The sequence below is a fragment of the Silene latifolia genome, chromosome 11, assembly GCF_048544455.1.
Source record: "Silene latifolia isolate original U9 population chromosome 11, ASM4854445v1, whole genome shotgun sequence".
Taxonomy (NCBI): domain Eukaryota; kingdom Viridiplantae; phylum Streptophyta; class Magnoliopsida; order Caryophyllales; family Caryophyllaceae; genus Silene; species Silene latifolia.
Window position 1 is genome coordinate 1974213 of NC_133536.1, and position 20753 is coordinate 1994965.

Sequence of the window (20753 nt, forward strand, 5' to 3'; positions counted from 1 at the left end):
TAATAGTTGTACATACACCAGTCTTATAATATAATTTGTGCTTCAATCATTTCCTCAATCATTTATAAATGCTCTTGTTTAATTTCCCTATATTACCTATAATAAGTATCGACAAATGAGGCCTAACACGCACTTCATGTGATGTATGGGTCTTTTCATCTTAGCCAAAAGTTTTTGTAGTTGCCTATTTTGGTAACTTCCATCCGAAGTAGACTTCATTTTTTTGCATTCCACCTTTTATTTCTACGCTTTGTAACTTAAGTGCACCTTATTATCGTCACTCATAACTCATGTATCGACAATATTTAGGAGTTGTTCGACGTGGTGATGATATGAATTTAGCAATTACATTTATTTTTATTAATTAAAATCGGTTTTTCTAACCTGTCTTCTAATCTAAATAATGAAATAATCCAAGAAATATAACATGAGAAATGTAATCATCAACACAATTTTTTTTTGGGTTTTTCTAACGTGTGCCCTAAGGGAATAAATGAGTTGATTCTTACATTTCTCACAATATATTCCTTTGATTCTTTCTATATTTAGACTCTTAATGTGTGTCCTTAGGGCACACGTTAGAAAAACCCTTTTTTCATATATTTAATGAAATATCTCTCTGATTCTTTCTTTATTTTGGCTATTTCTGTGTATTTTTAGGGCACACGTTAGAAAAAACAGTAATAAAAACAGGTTAATAATTTGGTGTAAGAATGTCTCTCAGAATAGTGTCAACTATCAAGCCAGGTTAACCAAAGACGTTAGCTAGCTTGAATAATAATAATAATAATATAATAATAATAATAATAATAATAATAATAATTGTAAAATAAATTAATTAATATTCTTTTTTGGTGTTGATTAGGAGTATCCCCTACCGACAGCTGAGACAATCTCCTTTAAGGTACTGAAGGCAATTTAATGGTCGCAAGAGTCAGAAATTGAACCTCTGACTATTTATTTAAGAAATGAGAACTCTTACCAATCACATCAGCCAACTTTGTATAAATTAATTAATATATCATTGTCTAAAAGTTAATAGTTGGCATCAATGGCATGGCTATAAAAAGGGTCCCAAACTTGCCATATACAACACACAAATAAACAAAAAAAAAAACATTTAATCAAAGAAAGAAAAGATCCAAGAGTAGTGTGTATATGGAGATGAACAAGAATATGAGAGTGGTTAGTATGGTGGCATTTCTGGCCATTTTAGTATTAGCCACCACCCCTAAACCCGCCACTGCTGCTCGCCAATTTAATCCCCTTTTAAGCATAATACTTGATAATGCGTACACCCGCCCCCTTACTTGTGGGGGAGTAGGTGATCCTTGCGAGAACAAATCGGATTGTTGTGGAAGTTGTGTTTGCTCTTTGGATCACTTTATGCCTATTACTTTATGCTTTCCCGCTAGTCTTTATAGTGCAAGTTGTTGAATGATCAAACCATGCAATGAAGAAATGGTGCTCATGATATACTATATATATTGCCTCCTATTATGTTATGGTCTTTCCATACTACTATTATTATTCTATTTTAATTGCAGTTTTAGACAGATAATGTCTATTTAAAGTGAAATTTTGTGTTTTAATTGTATTGTGTATTTGTACTTGTGTCTTGTTGTTGTCTATGGTTGAATAAAACATAAGTTATTATTGATTCATAGTGTGTTTTTTGTTTATCATGAATACTTCCTAGTTTCAACTATTTTTATTGTCTTTTATTATGTTTTTTAAATATATTTCAAATTAATTGTTCTCTTTTTAAATTTTGTTAACAAAAAGGAATTAACTTTTATTATAACCTTTTAGTTAATACCACATCCACATCGAACCTGATCTCTCATCAGTGATGTAGTCAGTGAGAATCATCTGTCTCATTTGGTCTCTCATTGTGTATGTCACACCACTTAGCTTCTAACACCTCAATAAATTAAATATATATTGTAATATTTTATTTTGCCACAAATGATAGTGTCGAAATGTAAGTGGTGTGACACACACAATGAGATACAAAAGCGGGACAGAGAATCTTCACTGTGATGCAGTAGAAGACCCGGATGGAGATCGTAGAGCCAATTCCCATCATCCATTTATATGTATAAGTGCGCCATTGTTGAGCTCTATTCCCATATAAACGCCAATGATGAGTGAAAAAGTGAAATAATAGATTCTATAAGGTGCAAAATTAAATAGATTTTGGGTGTGTAAAATAATTAATGTGAAATAATTATTAAAAAATCTAAAGGTGACAGACAAATAGTCCATCCAACCCGTTTTATTATCCGAACCTTATAATCTGAACCTAAGCTCGACTTGTTTAACCATTTGACAAGTACATTGTCTACTATACCAAGCAAAACTAACCCTATCCACTAAACATAATCTCCAGTCCAATGTCAAGGTTCCCACCATATCAATATATCATCAACCACTCGAGACTTTTTGTCCTTTTTACTTGAATGCTAGGCTATCTTTATCCACAAACTCGTATTTTGAATTTTATTTTGATGAGTTTTAATATTTAAATGAATGTAGAAATACGAATATCACTTAACTAGGGGAGTATATAAGATGAACGATTGATTCAACATGTGTAGTTACTATATTTAGAATACGAATTATTATGTAAGACAAATATTCTTAAAAAGATTATAAAACATGTCTTTTATTAGTACTCATTAACTACCTTTTTATTCAAATGGACCTAGATAGTTGCATTAAAAGACATGTTCATACAATTATATGTAAACTTAATATGTGTCCTAAGGGTGGTACACAATTAGAAGTCATATAAGACAATATTTTTAAGATTTTTTCACTAAAATGGTAAAAATGAGTCTTTCTAATTTTCATGATTGAATTTTAAATATATTACGTATTTTAGAGCATATATTAGAAAAACCGTATTTTAAAATAGGACAATTATTTTACAAAATGGAGATTGCCAAAACAATTTAAGCTATTTGGCCCTATCCTCTTATCTCGCACCTTCCCTCAACTACTTCAATAATTTCCTTTCTCATTTATTGCTAAACATGAATCATGTATGTGGCACTAAATGCTCTTGTTCCCCATTTTTCTTCTGTTAAGATGACCAATCAATTAGTGTGATAAAAAATCATCAATCCATGGGTGACAATCCCATTTTTATTCTTATATGGGTGACAATATTAATCCAATATCTTGGAAAATCAAAAAGCAAAATACCGTATCCAAATCTGCCGCTGAAGCAAAATATAGAGCAATGTCCATGGCAACTTGCGAAATTATAGGGTTTTAACATATTTTTCCCACGACTTGGACATTCCACTCAAAATGCCAATTCAATTGAACTGTGATAATCAAGCAGCTATGCATATAGCTTCTAATCCGGTTTTTCACGAAAGAACGAAACATATAGAATTTTTTTTTTTGGCAACTGAAACAAATAGAAATTAATTGTCATTTCCGTGAAAAAATACAACAAAATATCATTCAAACACATTTTTTCCAACAACGAAACAAATTGCAGATATGTTCACAAAAGCACTTGGAAGCGACGTTTTACACCAACTAAGCGGCAAGTTGGGAGTCCGGAATCCATACTCACCAACTTGAGGGGGAGTGTTAAGATTATGAATATCATATTGGCCAATCAATTAGTGTGATAAAGAATAATCAATCTAAGGCTACAATTATGGAGTATATTGTGCACTATCTATAAACATGGCAACAATCTTTTGAAGAATGACAACACTCAATCACTACCGTATCTCCTTGTGTAAATATAGAATTGTGTATCTTTTTATTTGATGTCAATATTGTATTCTTGGCAACCTTGTATTTACTTTAGGGTGTACATTTATTATTGCCTAATTCATAGCTACATACCCCACCCATGTATATATATTCATGTATTATAGTGTAATAAGACACGACAATACAAAATCATCATTCTCATTCTTATTCTTATAGGTACGAGCAGGTAGTGTATATGGAATAAAAAAAAGGGCAGCCTGGTGTACGATGGCATCCCTGCTAGGTGAGGGTCTGAAAAATGGTCCTACCATAAGGGTGTAATTAGGGCAAGCCTTCTCTTGCCATTTTGGCAAGAGGTCGCTGCAAGAACTTGAACCTGTGACCTCACGGTCACAAAGCAACACTTTAACCGGTGCGCCAAGGCTCCCTTGTAGTGGTATATGGAATATTCGGGGAAAAAAAAGTTCAAAAAATCTAACTAAAAAATTTGAAAATTTAATCCTCCAACGGGATGATCGCTTCTAATAGGCTTCCCCTAACTCCGCCACTTAATTTGGTCATGATTTCGACATGTATATGTAGTGTTTTTGATTGAAAATTATTTTTGTCAAATAATTTTTATTTTATAACAAATGAATTATCCTTGCTTTGGGCCTTCAATTTTTCTTTATCTCGTACTAGACTTCTACTCAAGATTTAATATATGGGCTCCTTTTTGCTGGACTCGAGAATTGGCAGCGTAATAGATAGTTTTGCGTAATAGATAGTTTTGGGCTTTTGGAGCTATGGTTGTAACTAGATCCGTTAAAGAGATCAAGCGGATCGAGTGTGCATCGAGTCAGCTCGAGTCCAAGTTAACTTCGGATATTGAATAAAGCCATTTTCGGGATGATCGTCTAAAATTTAACTTTAAAGCAATCATAATCCCCTATTTACTAAATGAATAGGCGAAGCTCCAAATTTTCCCGCCTAAACATATTTCCTAAAATAAAGTTTAGTTATTTTTAGCATATTCTATAAGTATGGTGCATTATAATACACATAATCTTTCAAATTTATATATTTATGTCATTTAGTATTTTACATTCTATACAAAATTATCTCCAATCTTTTTATGATATAAAAAAGAATTCTTTTTTTTGTTTAAAGAATCGTAGAAAAAATTCATTGCTTTTCTATGATAAAAAGTTGCAGCTAAAAATATATTATCAGTAAAATTTTATAAAATAACACCATTAATCTCTCGATAATAGGAAAAACTTTCATTGAAATATTCATTTCATGATTAATACGATTTAGACTTTGATTTTTCAAATCATAATATAACGATAAGAAACGTAAAAAAAAAAATTAGCTAATTTATATTTCGTAAGTATAATATACTAAAAAAAAAGTAAAACTCTATATATACCGTGCATACATTACATGGGAGCTAAACTAGTGTTTAATTAAACAATTAATTCGTACCATGTCATTTGAACACATTATAATGGTGCATGATTCCATTTCTAATGTTGTAAGCATGGACCGTTTAGTCGATTATAGTTGATTAATAAAGTTGCATTTTAAGTTTTTAACCTCAAAAAAAAGGAAGTGATATCAGGCCCATTGGGCACTTTTTGAAAGGTACGAGTAGATCCAACTCGTATCTAGACCAAGCCCATGGATGATAGCCTCTAAAATAAAACCTGATAAAATATCTAAACTCTCATTCGATGGGTGACGGCAATTTATGAAGTGACCCCAAACACGTGGTAGAAAAACTGAGAAAAAAAAGAAACATGATCCAACATGACCTCTCAAACGGCTCAAATTTAAGTATATACCACACTGTTTTCGGGTTTTCAGAGCCCAGTAAAAAGAATGTCCATAAATCATACGGACGGTTCCTTTGTTGAGATAAAACAACCACACAAATTTTGAGAATCAACAAAGGACATATGCGAGTGCCGGGTACGCGATAAACGAGTCTCGGACGAAAATCGGGAAACTTCTTAAAAATAGATAAATATACTTGTTATCTAGGGCTGAAATCGAATATGATAACTCATGAAACGTCCCCAGACACCTGGTAAAAAACGGGGAGAAAAAAAACATGAAACGACCTCCCAAACGGCTCTAATTTAAGTGTATAACACACGGTTTTCGGGATTTCAAGGTCCCGGAACAAAAAAAGTCCGTAAATCATTTGGAAGGTTCATTGGGTCAGACAAAGCAGTCACATAAATTTTGAGAAGCAACAGAGAACATTTGAGAGTGCCGGTACGCGATAAACGAGTCTCAGACCAAAATCGGGAACTCCTTAAAAATAGATAAATACTTATTATTTAGGGCTGAAATCGAATACGGTAATTCATGAAGCAACCGCAGACACGTGGTAGAAAAATTGGGAGAAAAATAAACATGACCAAGTACGACCTCCCAAACGGCTCAAATTTAAGTTTATAACACGGTTTTCGGGATTTCAGGGTCCCGGAACAAAAATGTCCGTAAATCATATGGACGGTTCCTTGAGTCAGATAAAGCAGTCACACAAATTTTGAGAAGCAACAGAGGACATTTGACGATGCCGGTACGCGATAAACGAGTCTAAGGACATTAAACGGGAACTCCTTAAAAATAGATAAATACTTGTTATTTAATCGTCCCGTGTCTGACGCCGTGTCGAACACCCGGACACTCGACGCTCGTCGGACACACGCTTAAACATGTTATAATTTAGATGAGCAATAAAATTTCAAAAGAGATTGGTTAGAGGATGGGTTTGGGTGGGAAATCAGAATTAGTTATAGTTGGCCAAATTTTACATTCACTTATTTAAATTTAATATCAAATACATTACAAAAATAAAATCATACGTTATCTATAACCATAAAATATACTCCCTCCAATCCAATCCAAACTACCCATTCACTTTTTGAAGTCAACTTTGTTAAATATTGACCTTAATTATACAAAGCCATACAAAGACAAATTTTAAATTTGTTTATCCAAAATTTACATATTTACGTTTGTAATAAGAGTTTTTCTAACGTGTGCTCTAAAGGCACACATTAATAACTCATATATGGTAATATTTATAACATATTCTCATTAAAAGAGGTTTCGGGAAATTATAGTTTCGACCAAAAAACATAATATATAAATGAAGAAAAATGTGATCAAAGTGTTGTCTCGTACGCCGTGAAAAGTCAAATGGGTAGTTTGGATTGGATTTGAGGTAATATATTTTATTAAATTTAAATAGTGTGTTCTCTGTCCTAAATTTCATGAAATGTCATATCACATATCCATATTCGTGTCCATTTTGATGCTACCTAGTACATGATACCTCAATTTTTCGAAAGGACAAATTACCAAGATATAAAAAAAAGTACCTCGACATTTTGGTTGTCTGTTTCTCTAAAACTTATTCGTAAGATTTAAGTGAATAAGGTTGAGAGTAAAAGACAAAGAAATGGGAACAAACATCCCCTTCGTGACAACATTTTGCTTTACCAAAACTCATAATCTAACATTGTGTAACTCTGCACAATATCTATTACCTTGGCCTTAGCTTATTTTTGACGTATATGAATAACTTATTACTTCAGTTTATAATAAATAAAATGCTACTTCCCTCCAAATAAAAATAAATAAAATGCTACTGATAGAAACTAGTGCAAAATGCTACTCTGTATTACTCCTTCCATTTTATTTTCGTATTATGTCGTTTTAAGAGAAAATAGAAATTTATTTTTATATATCGTTTTACATTTTTTTTTAAGTATAATATGTGCGTTACATTATACAAAATACTTATATTCTATGGAGTATTTTTTTTTGTTATGTTTCTATTCTACTTTTTGTTGTCCATTATGGAATCCATTTTTGAAATAATGGTCAAAAATAAAATATTTGTCTTTTTGGGTCGGTTTTGAAAATATTTGTCAAAATGGTGTCCACGTAGGCTCGGGATTTCTGGACCTAAAACACGCCACTACCAATGGCGTGTTTATAATGAGTACGGAAAGAAACTTCATTAAAAAATGGACTAAAACAAACACGCCATTGGGAATGGCGGGTTTCGGAGGGGAAACACACCACCCCTAATGGCGTGCCTTATGTAATTTTTTTTTTTTTAAATTCAGTCAGTTGAGGAAAAAAATTGTTGTAAAGACACGCCACTACTAATGGCGTGTTTCCTTCACAAAACACGCCATTAGTAGTGGCGTATTTCAGATCTAGAAATCACGAGCCTATGTAGACACCATTTTGACAAATATTTTCAAACCGACCCAAAACGACAAATATTTTATTTTTGACCATTATTTCAAAAATGGACTCTCCATTATGATCTTCACTATTAGTATGTTTAGGAACCGTAAATTGGAATTGGAATATTAGGGGTAATATTAGGGATTTAACTAAATTTTCTTAATAATTTACCCTTTGGGATACATTACCCCTTGACAACATAAACAAGCACACAAATAATACGGAGTATAAAGTAGTTGTACAATATACACATTATTAATAAAAAAAATAGAATTTAAAATAATAAAGTTATTAGGAATCAAAAATCTAGATCTCGAAAGAGGAAACCTTGAGAGTAGTGTTGAAGAATATTCTAAGGCCGCCTAATTACAACAAGAAAAATCCAAAGATTAAAGTAATAAATTAATTATTGGAAAGCAAAGCATAATTAGATTATGATTAATGTTCAAGCTACTAGGAAAAGTCAGCTCATTAGGTTACGACTACTCCATACTTCCAAAAATTCACTGCAATTTCTTACTTTGCACTCCTTTTAATTTCTATCCTACCCTTCACGGTTAGTAACGATAATCCAAGATTTTGAATTCTTAGCCAAGCTAAGTTCTTTATTAGGTCGATTTATATTAATATTGTGTAAAACCGTTTTACGTAATAATTACTGGGTAAAAGTATCTTTGTGTAATGTATTTTTACTCTCGAAATTGTGTGAAATGAATTTATGTGTCGTGGTATAGATAATGTTGGTCTTGGTAAGTTTCAGGCTTTAGGACGGTATTACACAAATCAATATCATATCCGCGTTACCTGTTGATGAACGTTCTCAACTTCTCATTCTCATAGTCTTATTAACAAGAGTGTAAATAAAATGTGACTCGTGTTACAAATACATCATTTAATCTATATACTAAATTAAAATAAATCTCGTAATTAAAAGTACATGTATAAGGCCAAGTTTTTCTATTATGAATCAAAATATGATGACATTATGTCTTACTAACTCAACTAATATTTTGTTGTTGTTGAGACAATCAGGTTAACGAGTTCTACAGTTTAATAGCACGCTTAACTAACCTATGAGCGGCTTTATTTCAAATTTTAGGAACGTAAGCAAAGGAAATTATGGTAAATAAAGTAAAATATATGGTCAAATGAAAAACAAATACGTAGTGATTAAAATGTTCACAAAGTATAGTATAAGACGGTTTTAAACCGTGAGATAATAATCTCATTACATATAAAAAAAAATAACTTATTTATTAGTAATAAATGAAGGATTTTTTTATTTTTTTACAGAAATAGATATACATGTCTTACACCGTAAAACCGTTTTATAATAATATGAGTTATGTTAAAGTGATTAGTGAAACAAAGACTAGATGAAGCAATGAAATAGAAAGGCACTCAAATAATTTGGTAATCATACAAATAAAAAGGATGAGGATTACCTTTTACCATCGGGGCCTCATCATATGTGTCATCATGCACACCTTTGTGCCTTTACCCATCTTTTCTTTTGACTCCATTACTTTAACTTTCACCGCCATCCACACTTAATTATTTTTATTTTATTTTATTACTCCATTTCCCGACCAAAAGCAAATGTTAATAGACCATAATTCTTTGATATTACACATATCAAGCCTCACTCGTGTAAGAACTAGGGTGTGTTTTCCTAAGAGTGGAAGATACAATATTTTTAGGAAAAAATAATGTTTTGCCAACTCACCCTTTTAGGTGACTTGTGTCTCTATGGTTGTTTGGTCTTTAAAATAATTGCGAAATCAGGATTTAACATCAAAACAGCGAAAAATCCTAATCAATCAAAGTACTAGAATATATAGAAAATTTAATCAAAAAACTTCAATTTTTTCATTGTTAAGCTTATGCTAGTCTCCGAATGGTTTCTCTACTGCTCTAAAGGATTATTGAACAAAGAACATGATTTTGTATTTTAAAGCGTAATGTATTGAAGTGAGGATTCTTTGTTCCATTTTGTATCACATTTATTGTTTCACCTAATTTAAAACGAGGGTGAGATATAGGACAAGAGATGTGATACCATATAGAATCCTTACATGCGTAATTCGTTCTTAATATTCCTAGCACCCTATTTATATTAATCTAGTTTTCTTTATCTATCTCACAACAATTATCCAATTTCTATATAACCTAATAAAATAAAGAAATGTGAAATTCTTAAGCAATCCTTGCTTAATTAAGTAACATAATGACTATGTAAATGTGATACTTATTTGTGTATTTAACCACCAAGTATTAAACATGACACCGAATTAAAGAAAATTTTATAATTACGACGAAGGGAGTACTTGAACATGATTTTGTATTTTAGAGATTAGGGTCCTTTGAGAGGTGAATATTATACTATAATACACTCATTTTTATTTCGACTATTAGTTCACCTTTGATTAAAATACGTCTCATAATAATATAAAAGGTACATAAATAACTAAGACTGAGTGAGTATATCGGTATATGCTTAGTTGGTATATTCAAATGAACTACTTTTTAGTTTTTATACATTTTAGGGATCAAACCGTGGTCCTACAAATATATGTTTTAGCATTTTATTATAAGAAGGCATGAAGTACCATCTTTCATTTTCCCTTGATCATCATCCATTCATCCTTGCCTTATTGCTTCATTACCTTCTTCATAGTCTATAATATAAGCTTTCATCAACTTTCTTTTTATGCAATTTGAAATTAAACTTAGATCAAACATATATTAATTTCACCTCTTTTTGCAACTCAAATAACCTAATCCTTTGGTAAAGTTTTAGAGATAATACATGGATGATCAAGAAGGAATTTCAAATGGTTTTCTACAAATTTCAGCTGATCTTGGATCTAATGATCCTCCTCTTAAGAAGAAGAGAAATCTTCCAGGTAACCCAGGCAAGTAATTCTTGTATTTCTATCTTTAATTTATTGAATAGCAAAACTAAACCAATCAAAATTATATCTAAAAAATAATTATTACATTTTTTTTTCTTCTTAACTTCTATGCCACCTTTTAGATGATGCTATATAATAGAAAATAAATAAAAATAAACATACTAATAGTTGTATTGTAGACTTGTAGTGTAGTGATGATACAGAAACTCAGTACCACCATACTCAAATACTGTTAATACTCGCAGTTTATTATATTAACATTGTAAGAAGACTATTTCAACCAATAGATTAAGCTGATAGTTGAGACTCGGTCAATGATCCTATACATTAATATACACCTTCTCACAGAAATTATCTATACCTTAATAAACGATGTAATTACATAATAACGTTTGAATTCTCTGAGCTCTTAAAGAGCTCGACAGAGTATTCTAGTCATACTACCAGATGACGCAAATTCATTTTCCTAATAGTAACTTCAAAATAACTAATAGTTGTGTGTTGAATCATCATTTAGATCCAGAAGCAGAAGTGATAGCTCTATCACCAAAAACCCTAATGGCAACAAACAGATTTCCATGTGAAATATGTGGAAAAGGGTTTCAAAGAGACCAAAATTTACAACTCCATCGACGAGGACATAACTTGCCATGGAAGCTAAAGCAAAGAACAAGCAAAGAGCCGCGAAAACGGGTTTATGTTTGTCCAGAGAAAGCTTGTGTTCATAATCATCCTTCAAGAGCACTTGGAGATCTTACTGGTATTAAAAAGCACTTTTGTAGGAAACATGGTGAGAAGAAATGGAAGTGTGTTAAATGTAATAAGAAGTATGCTGTTCAATCTGATTGGAAAGCTCATTCCAAGACTTGTGGAACTAGAGAGTATAAATGTGATTGTGGCACTATTTTCTCAAGGTATGATTATAATCATGATACTTATTATTAATTCTTGTCCTTGCTCTTTATTTGTTAATTTGTGTAAATTTACTACTGTTTGAATTAGATAACTTATCTGATGGTACTGAGTTTCGATATCAGCTTTCTGTCACTTGCACATGATGAGTCCTGTATTGTTGATGAATGTGAGAGGGTGGTTTTCAAACTCTGTATCACCCTATGGTACCTAGCCCTATTTTATTTTAAGTTATAAATCTTACTCCCTCCATACCACACCAATGGTAACATGGACCCACTTTTCTCCTCACAAAAAGTGGGTCCATGTTACCATTGGTGTGGTATGGAGGGAGTAGAATTAAATGATGATAATTAATGTTCATATAAAAGTCCTAAAAAAATCCTATAAATAAAATAAATAAGTGTTATTTTTTCTGAATATTTTAGGATGGTCATACAAAACTTGTATATTCTTATTGATTCGGCATCATGAAGTTAGGTATATTAGGGGAAGGATATTCGAACCCAAAGTATATATCCTAATATCACGATCATAACTATCCTATATATAACTAGACAAGGGCTTTCCAAATTTAAATTTACTTTTTTGGAGTTAGAACCAAGCAAGTCTTGGCCTAGTTGATAATGACGATGTAGGTGGTAGATAATATAGGTTCTATGTTCGAATCCTCATGTATAACAGATGTTAGGTTAAATATGTAATTAAAAATAATACTAGTTCCCTTTATTTTATTTTTTCATCTTTTTTTTATTAACACGAACATATTTTAAAAAGTGAAAACCACACACACACACAATAAAATCAAGGCTAATACAAAGTAGTTTTTTTTTTTTTTGTTTTTTGTTTTTTTGTTTTGGCGTAGATTTGTGACGATATTCGTTCTAAAGATATGGTATTGAGAGGTTAGGTTGGCAAGCTAAGATAATGATCTAAAAAAGAAAGGTTTAAGGTGGAGGTCTTTTGGGAGGTGAGGGAAAGTGATTCATATGAAAATGATATGTTATGACTTATGGTTTACCTTTCCCTATTTTGAAATAGTGGCGGAGTTAAGGGTGAGTTGGGTCGGTCGCCCCCTCTAAGCAAAAAAAAAAAATCGGTATTTTTAGTTAAAATTTTCGAATTTAATTCTGATCTAATTACCTTATTCATTATTAGTCTGTTCATAAATTTTTTTTCGAATTTCAAATCCTTTCTCGTGTTGAAACATAATTATATGAATGGAATAGATAGGTTTATGTAAGTATTGGTACGTAGACAGATATAAACATATATGAAGACAAACAAAATGTTAGATAGTTTATATATAGTACATATAATGGCTATATAATTGTAGTTATTTTACGTCTTGACATATCAATCACATGGAAAATCCATCTCGTATAACTATTTGTCTAATTGTCTCCCAATTTGTCCTCTAATGCTTCCGGCAAGTAAATTATACATCCGATGTAGTAGTACCAGTTGTTTAATTTATGAGCATTATAATAAAGTTTTTTAGTTTTGTTTTAAAAATTATGAGTATTATTATAAAGTTTCTGAGTTCATTCTCCTTAAACATTAAGCTCAAAAAATTACTCGTACAATATAAGTCAAAAACATTATATATAAACTTAGTTAAATTTGAGTTTTGACGGAAAAAAAAATTAAAATCTAACTTATAAACTTTAACAAGCTCAGAAAAAATACACATATGCTAAAAAAAATAAGGTTTAAAATACTACATCCGATGTATATTTCTTTTTTCCGCTTCAAAGGAAATATATAGCTAAATTTGTTTCATAGTTAGTTAGCTTGATAATCTTGTTAACTTGACATGGGCCAAACTTGCCAAATTTTGAAATTTGAACATTGATCGATCTCTCGTACAATATTTTTTTTTGTCTACATCCTTTGGTTTAAGTACGGTTTTGAGTCGGGTAAGAACACGTACGTCCAATTTATCTAAATTAATCTCGTCTCATCTCAATCATTAATCATGAATAATAATACTAGGTTTTATGTACTTTTATTTCAATCCAAATATTAAATATAGTGTTTTATACGGAGTATTAGTTTTTAAATTACTTCATATACATGTGAAAAGATAATACCGAAATTTACGTTAGCGTGATTCATGCATGATAACAAAAAATGTAACAAATGTGTTATAATTTCCATGCAGGAGGGATAGCTTCATCACACACAGAGCATTTTGTGAAGCATTAGCAGAGGAAACTGCAAGAATGAATGCAACCAACACTCCCTTCGCCCTCAATGCTACCGCAATCGCGACCGATAACCTCAATTATCATTTTATGAGCCCTAACATTCCTCCAGCATTAGCCATGGCACAACACTTTTCCTCCATTTTCAAGCCTCTTTCATCAACAACAACTACTAAGGTATTAGAAAGTCAAACCCTTGACCTTCAAAACCAAAGGGTAGTCTTACCATTCTGGTCAATGTCAAACTCAGTATCACCTGGTGACGCTATCTCATTTTCCAATTTTGAAACATTTCAAGGGTCCACCACAAATAATAATACCCAACATCAATTTAATTCCACTTTTAATCCCCAAAATACCCTTATTTCGGTCCCAGGTTTGAATCCTCCTCCCGAAAGTAATAATTACTCGAATTTGAGTCGAGTTTTTGGAAGTAACACCAACACTTCATCAATTCCTGCCTTGTATAGCACGCAACATCCACAAATATCCTCAAACAATTCCTCACATTTCATGTCAGCCACGGCATTACTACAAAAGGCGGCACAATTTGGTGTTACTTCAACAACTACTACTACAAATGATGATCTTTTCCTTAAAAACTTCGGATTAATGAAGGAAAATAACAACATCAACGATAAAAACGATAAAAATCTCGATAATGATGGTGGCTCATTATATGGTACGTCAAATTCGGCTACGATGAATCTAGGAAGCGACATTGAAGGGTCGTCAGTCGATGATTTATCAACGGTTACAACAATGTATAATAATGGTAACCATGCAAAGCGTCGAAAATTATATGATGACCAACAAGATAATTGTATGGGAGGAGCTGGAGCTGGAGGCGGAGGGCAAACTCGAGATTTCCTTGGAGTGAGTTCGCAATTAGTTGAATACGAATTGACGGATGGATGGAAGGTTGGATGTTAATAAGTTTTATTTAGATGAAGGAAGGGAGGAATTCTATCTCAAAAAGGGTTTGTAAAGGTTTAAGAGCTTTTGTAAGGGTAAGGATAAAAGGTGGTAATTATGACTTTTATGAATGATTGTTAATTATCATTATTTTATGAAAGTTTCTTTTTTATGTGAAGGATAATTGTTGGAAATTTTGAGCTTAGAAGAAAGATTCATGCATATTCTTTAGCACTTACTTTTAATAAAGTATTACTCACTCTTTTTAATTTTCAGTAAGATGTTCTTGCTTGAAATTTTAGGTCAAAGTTCCAAAACATTCACTTTAAATATTTTGCAAAATATAAATAATTGTAATGATAAAGAATATTTATTTACAGTGGTAATAAATTAATCTTTCGGAAAACTATACAATAAAAAAACTTAATATATAAATGCTGAAAAATAGGTTGAAGTGTTATCTTAAAGATCACAAAATAAGTCAAGTAAACTCATCAGTTAAAAAGACATAGTATAACATTATGGCACTCTGTGATAAACATCATACCAAGTAAAATTAATAGATTCCATTTAAAATAATAGATTGATCAATCACTTTATTAATTCAGTTGTTTGCTGGTAAATGACATATTCTAATAGCATATTGACTTGAATTTATTAGTTTTTGAATATGCTACTACCATCAACATATTCAATTCATAAATGAAACTAATTACCAAGTGTTTTTTTTAATAATTCTGCTAATTTAATTTGATAGTCAAACCTGTCAAACCTGCTGCTAAAATTTGCTAATCATTTTCTGCTAACATTCTCCGCTATTATAAATTCGCTTCTACCGTTTGTCAAACAGAGCTTATAATTTATTTATTTTTTTAAAATATTATTGGGGCATGGTGGTGGGGAAAAGCAATTATTCTCTCTTTTCTATTATATCCAAAGAAAGTGTTTTGTTAATCTGTAAAATATTTATAGTGGGTTGTCTTTTCAGATCAAAAGTGTGCATAAGTGGATTCAAAAGGCTCTACTGATTACCTTGTTAATAGTGGGTCTTCATGATCATTATTAAACTAATTATATTAATTAGAAGTGTTAATCTTTTAGAATGCTAGCATGCATGCACATAATACAATCAAAAAACCTAGATATATTGTGGGCTACATTAGTAGGTATTGTGTAGTACTAAAGGTTTATTAGTAGGGATAATGGAATCGATTATAGCCTTGTAGGTGAGATTAGAGGAATATATGATTTCACAACTTCTATTCTAGGTGAAATCCAATCTTAGTTCATATTGCCCCATCGAAAATACGACACGAACCTACTAATACGAAATTAATTAACGGGTTAGGGGATAAAATGTTGTGACCTATATAATTAGGGTTGATATGGAAACGACATAAAATTTATTTGGATTGAATTAAGGTTGAGATCTTCTAATACAAACCTAACTACGAATTACCTTTTTATTTTAATAATGTTTCATAATTAAGATTTTTTGACTCAATAACCTATATAACTTTTTAAAAAATAAGACATCATTCATAGATCACTTTTAATTTTTTAGGTTAATGGGTTATATACTTATATAGGCTATTTGGGTTGATAGGTATAACGAGTTATACGGGTTAAGTTGGCTGCTTCAAAATAAATGAGTACAGTTAAAACATATCGGGTTAGGAAATCAAACGGGTCAGGCTATTAAGGTTGAAACACTTAACCTATTTATGTAATTGGGTCAAGTACAGGTTGAGCGATTAATGACCTATTTAAAATTAATATTGAACATGACACGGCATGATTTATTTGCCAGCTCTATATAAATACCTATTATCGTTTTGAGTTTTAACTTTCTGAATTTTCTCGTGCAGACTTATCCTAAAATCGTTTTAAGAGTTATCCGAAAACAACCTCTACATTCCGAACCAAGTGGTGTTAGTCCAGTGGTAGCTGGGTTAAACCTTGAAGCTTGCAGAAATGCAGGAGTTGAGAGGTCCCAGGTTCGACTACAAATTTGGGACGATGATCACTTACATCGCACTTCGGAAGGGGGTGGAACTACATGGTCCATGTGGTGGTGCGGGAATGCATGGGCCCGGGGGGACTCAACCCCTCGTCATAAAAAAAAAAAAAAAAACCCTCTACATTCCGTACCAACAACACTCGAACAATAATTGAGTCATAATTTTGCTTTATATGTTGTTCAAGTAGAGATGCAAAAAAGCCCTTTTTTTTCTCAAGACTTCAGGCCAAATCAATATAAAAGTGGGAGCAAAACATACATCAACATCAAACGAGTGAAATAAATTAAATGTTGTAAGACCACTATATAAATTTCAGCTTTTTTTTTCCTAATAATTTGGTCAGAAAACATATCTGAAAACTTAAAAGAAAATAAATGTCATGGTGCTTGTTGTCTTATTGTTACTTTTTTGGCACTAACTCACCAGCTTTTTTTAGTAAGTTGGTCAGCAATTCAGTATATCTTGGAAGAAAAAGAAAATAATTGTCATGGTGTTCATTGTCTTTTTGTAAAATTTGATTTAAATAATTTTGAATAAAACCGTTTTGCACATATGTTATTGTAATATTTGTAAAATTAAATGATATTTTACCAGAATAACCCTACTAAAATAACTTTTATCGGTCACTACTTTTCGGTGATGAGAGCAGCGAGGTCTTTGTTATATATGGTTTTACAATGTGTGATTGTAAAACCGATTTACAGAAGACTTATTCGCCAAACATATGTATACTTTCCTCGTACTGGACCCTGTTTTTTTTCTCCCGGTTTTTCTTTAATACGTCCGAGGTCATTTCAGGAGTTAACCTATTCGATTTCAGTCTCGGATAACGAGTATTAATACATTTTCACGATTATCCGAGGTTCGACGAATGCTGGTTTATGGCTCGTGTCGGCACCCCCAAATGTCCTCCGTTGCTATTCAAATTTTGCGTGGCCGCTTTATCTGACCCGAGGAACTTTCTGTGTGATTTTCGGAGAATTTTGTTCCGTGATCCTGGAATCCCGAAAAACCGTGTATTATTACACTTCAATTTCAGCCGTTCGGGAGGTCGTACCTGACTCTGTTTCTTTTTCTCCCGGCTTTTCTATCACGCGTTCGAGGTCATTTCAGGAGTTAACCTATTCGATTTCAGCCTCGGATAAAGAGGATTAATACATTTTTCACGAATATCCGAGGTTCGACGAATCCTGGTTTATGGCATACCAGCACCCCCAAATGTCTTCCGTTGCTACTCAAATTTTACGTGGCCGCCTTATCTGACCCGAGGAACTTTCTGTGTGATTTCCGTAAAATTTTGTTCCGGGACCCTAGAATCACGAAAACCGTGTATTATACAATTCAATTTCAGCCGTTCGGGAGCTCATACCGGACCCTGTTTCTTTTTCTCCCGGATTTTCTATCACGCGTCCGAGGTCATTTCAGAAGTTAACCTATTCGATTTCAGCCTAGGATAACGGTATTAATACATTTTTTACGATTATCCAAGGATCGACGAATGCTGGCTTATGGCATACCGGTACCCCCAAATGTCTTCTGTTGCTACTCAAATCTTTCGTGGCCGCTTTATCTGACCCGAAGAACTTTCTGTGTGATTTTCGGAGAATTTTGTTCCGGGACCCTGGAATCCCGAAAAACCGTGTATTATACACTTCAATTTCAGCCATTCGGGACGTCGTACCGGACCCAGTTTTTTTTTTCCCGGTTTTTCTATCACGCGTCCGAGGTCATTTCAGGAGTTAACCTATTCGATTACAGCCTCGGATAACGAGGATTAATTCCTTTGTCACGATTATCCGAGATTCGACGAATGCTGGTTTATGGCATACCGGCACCCTAAATGTCTTCCGTTGCTACTAAAATTTTGCGTGGCCGCTTTATCTGACCCAAGGAACTTTCTGTTTGATCTCCGAAGAATTTTGTTCCGGGACCCTAGAATCCCGAAAAACCGTATATTATAAACTTCAATTTCAGCCGTTCGGGAGCTCATACCGGACCCTATTTCTTTTTCTCCCGAAATTTACTATCACGCGTCTGAGGTCATTTCAGAAGTTAACATATTCGATTTCAGCCTCGGATAACGAGTATTAATACATTTTTCACGATTATCCGAGGTTCGACGAATGATGGTTTATGGCATACCAGTACACCCTAATTTCTTCTGTTGCTACTCAAATTTTGCGTGGCCGCTTTATCTGACCCGAGGAACTTTCTGTGTGATTTCCGGAAAATTTTGTTCCGGGACCCTGGAATCCCGAAAAACCGTGTATTATATATACACTTCAATTTCAGTCGTTCGGGGGGTAGTACCGGACCCTGTTTCTTTTTCTCCTGGTTTTCTACCACGCGTCCGAGGTCATTTCAGGAGTTAACTTATTCGATTTCAGCCTCGGATGACGAATATTAATACATTTTTCACGATTATTCGAGGTTCGACGAATGCTGGTTTATGGCATACCGACACCCCCAAACGTCTTCCGTTGCTACTCAAATTTTGCATTGCCGCTTTATCAGACCCGAGGAACAATATGTGTGATTTCCGGAAAATTTTGTTCCGGGACCCTGAAATCCCGAAAAACCGTGTATTATACACTTCAATTTCAGCCGTTCGGGAGGTCGTACCGGACCCTGTTTCTTTTTCTCCCGGTTTTTCTATCACGCATCCGAGGTCATTTCAGGAGTTAACATATTCAATTTCACCCTCGGATAACGAGTATTAATACATTTTTCACGATTATCCGAGGTTCGACGAATACTGTTTTATGGCATACCGGCACCCCTAAATATCTTCCGTTGCTAATAAAATTTTGCGTGGCTGCTTTATCTGACCCGATGAACTTTCTGTGTGATTTCCGGAGAATTTTGTTCCGGGACCATGGAATCCTGAAAACCGTGTATATACACTTCAATTTTCGCCGTTCGGGAGGTCGTACCGGACCCTGTTTTTTTTTCTCCCGGTTTTTCTATCACGCGTCCGAGGTCATTTCAGGAGTTAACCTATTCGATTTCAGCCTCGGATAACGAGTATTAATACATTTTTTACGATTATCCGAGGTTCGACGAATGTTGGTTTATGGAATACCCGTACCCCCAAATGTCTTCCGTTGCTACTCAAATTTTGCATGGCCTCTTTATCTGACCCGAGAAACTTTCTGTGTGATTTCCGGAGAATTTTGTTCCGGGACCATGGAATCCCGAAAAAATGTGTATTATACACTTCAATTTCAGCCATTCGGGACGTCGTACCGGACCCAGTTTCTTTTTCTCCCGGTTTTTCTATCACGCGTCCGAGGTCATTTCAGGAGTTAACCTATCCGATTTCAGCCTCGGATAACGAGGATTAATACATTTTTCACGATTATCCAAGGTTCGACGAATGCTCGTTTATGGCATACCGGCACCCCCAAATGTCTTCCACTGCTACTCAAATTTTGCGTGACCGCTTTATCTGACCCGTGGAACATTTTTTGTGATTTCCGGAGAATTTGGTTCCGGGACTCTGGAATCCAGAAAAACCGTGTATTATACACTTCAATTTCAACCGTTCGGGAGGTCGTACCGGACCCAGTTTCTTTTTCTACCGATTTTTCTATCACGCGTCCGAGGTTATTTCAGGAGTTAACCTATTCGATTTCAGCCTCGGATAACTAGTATTAACACATTTTTCACGATTATCCGAGGTTCGGCGAATGCTGTTTTATGGCATACCGGCACCCCCAAATATCTTCCGTTGCTACTCAAATTTTACGTGGCCGCTTTATCTGACCCGATGAAATTTCTGTGTG

General features: G+C 33.3%; 1 protein-coding gene across 2 annotated transcripts; it reads left to right on the forward strand.

The window, feature by feature from the left end:
* The first annotated feature begins 10596 nt into the window (after positions 1-10596).
* LOC141612627 (zinc finger protein MAGPIE-like) lies at positions 10597-15169 on the forward strand. 2 transcript variants are annotated; one of them, XM_074431442.1, is made up of 3 exons: positions 10597-10904; positions 11431-11827; positions 13990-15169. In XM_074431442.1, exons 1-3 carry the CDS (start codon positions 10808-10810, stop codon positions 14963-14965), a joined length of 1470 nt encoding a protein of 489 aa, XP_074287543.1. In that variant the 5' UTR covers positions 10597-10807; the 3' UTR covers positions 14966-15169. The 2 variants fall into 2 exon arrangements, with proteins under 2 accessions (XP_074287543.1, XP_074287542.1); XM_074431441.1 differs by having other exon boundaries at positions 10598-10913.
* The last annotated feature ends 5584 nt before the right edge of the window (positions 15170-20753 follow it).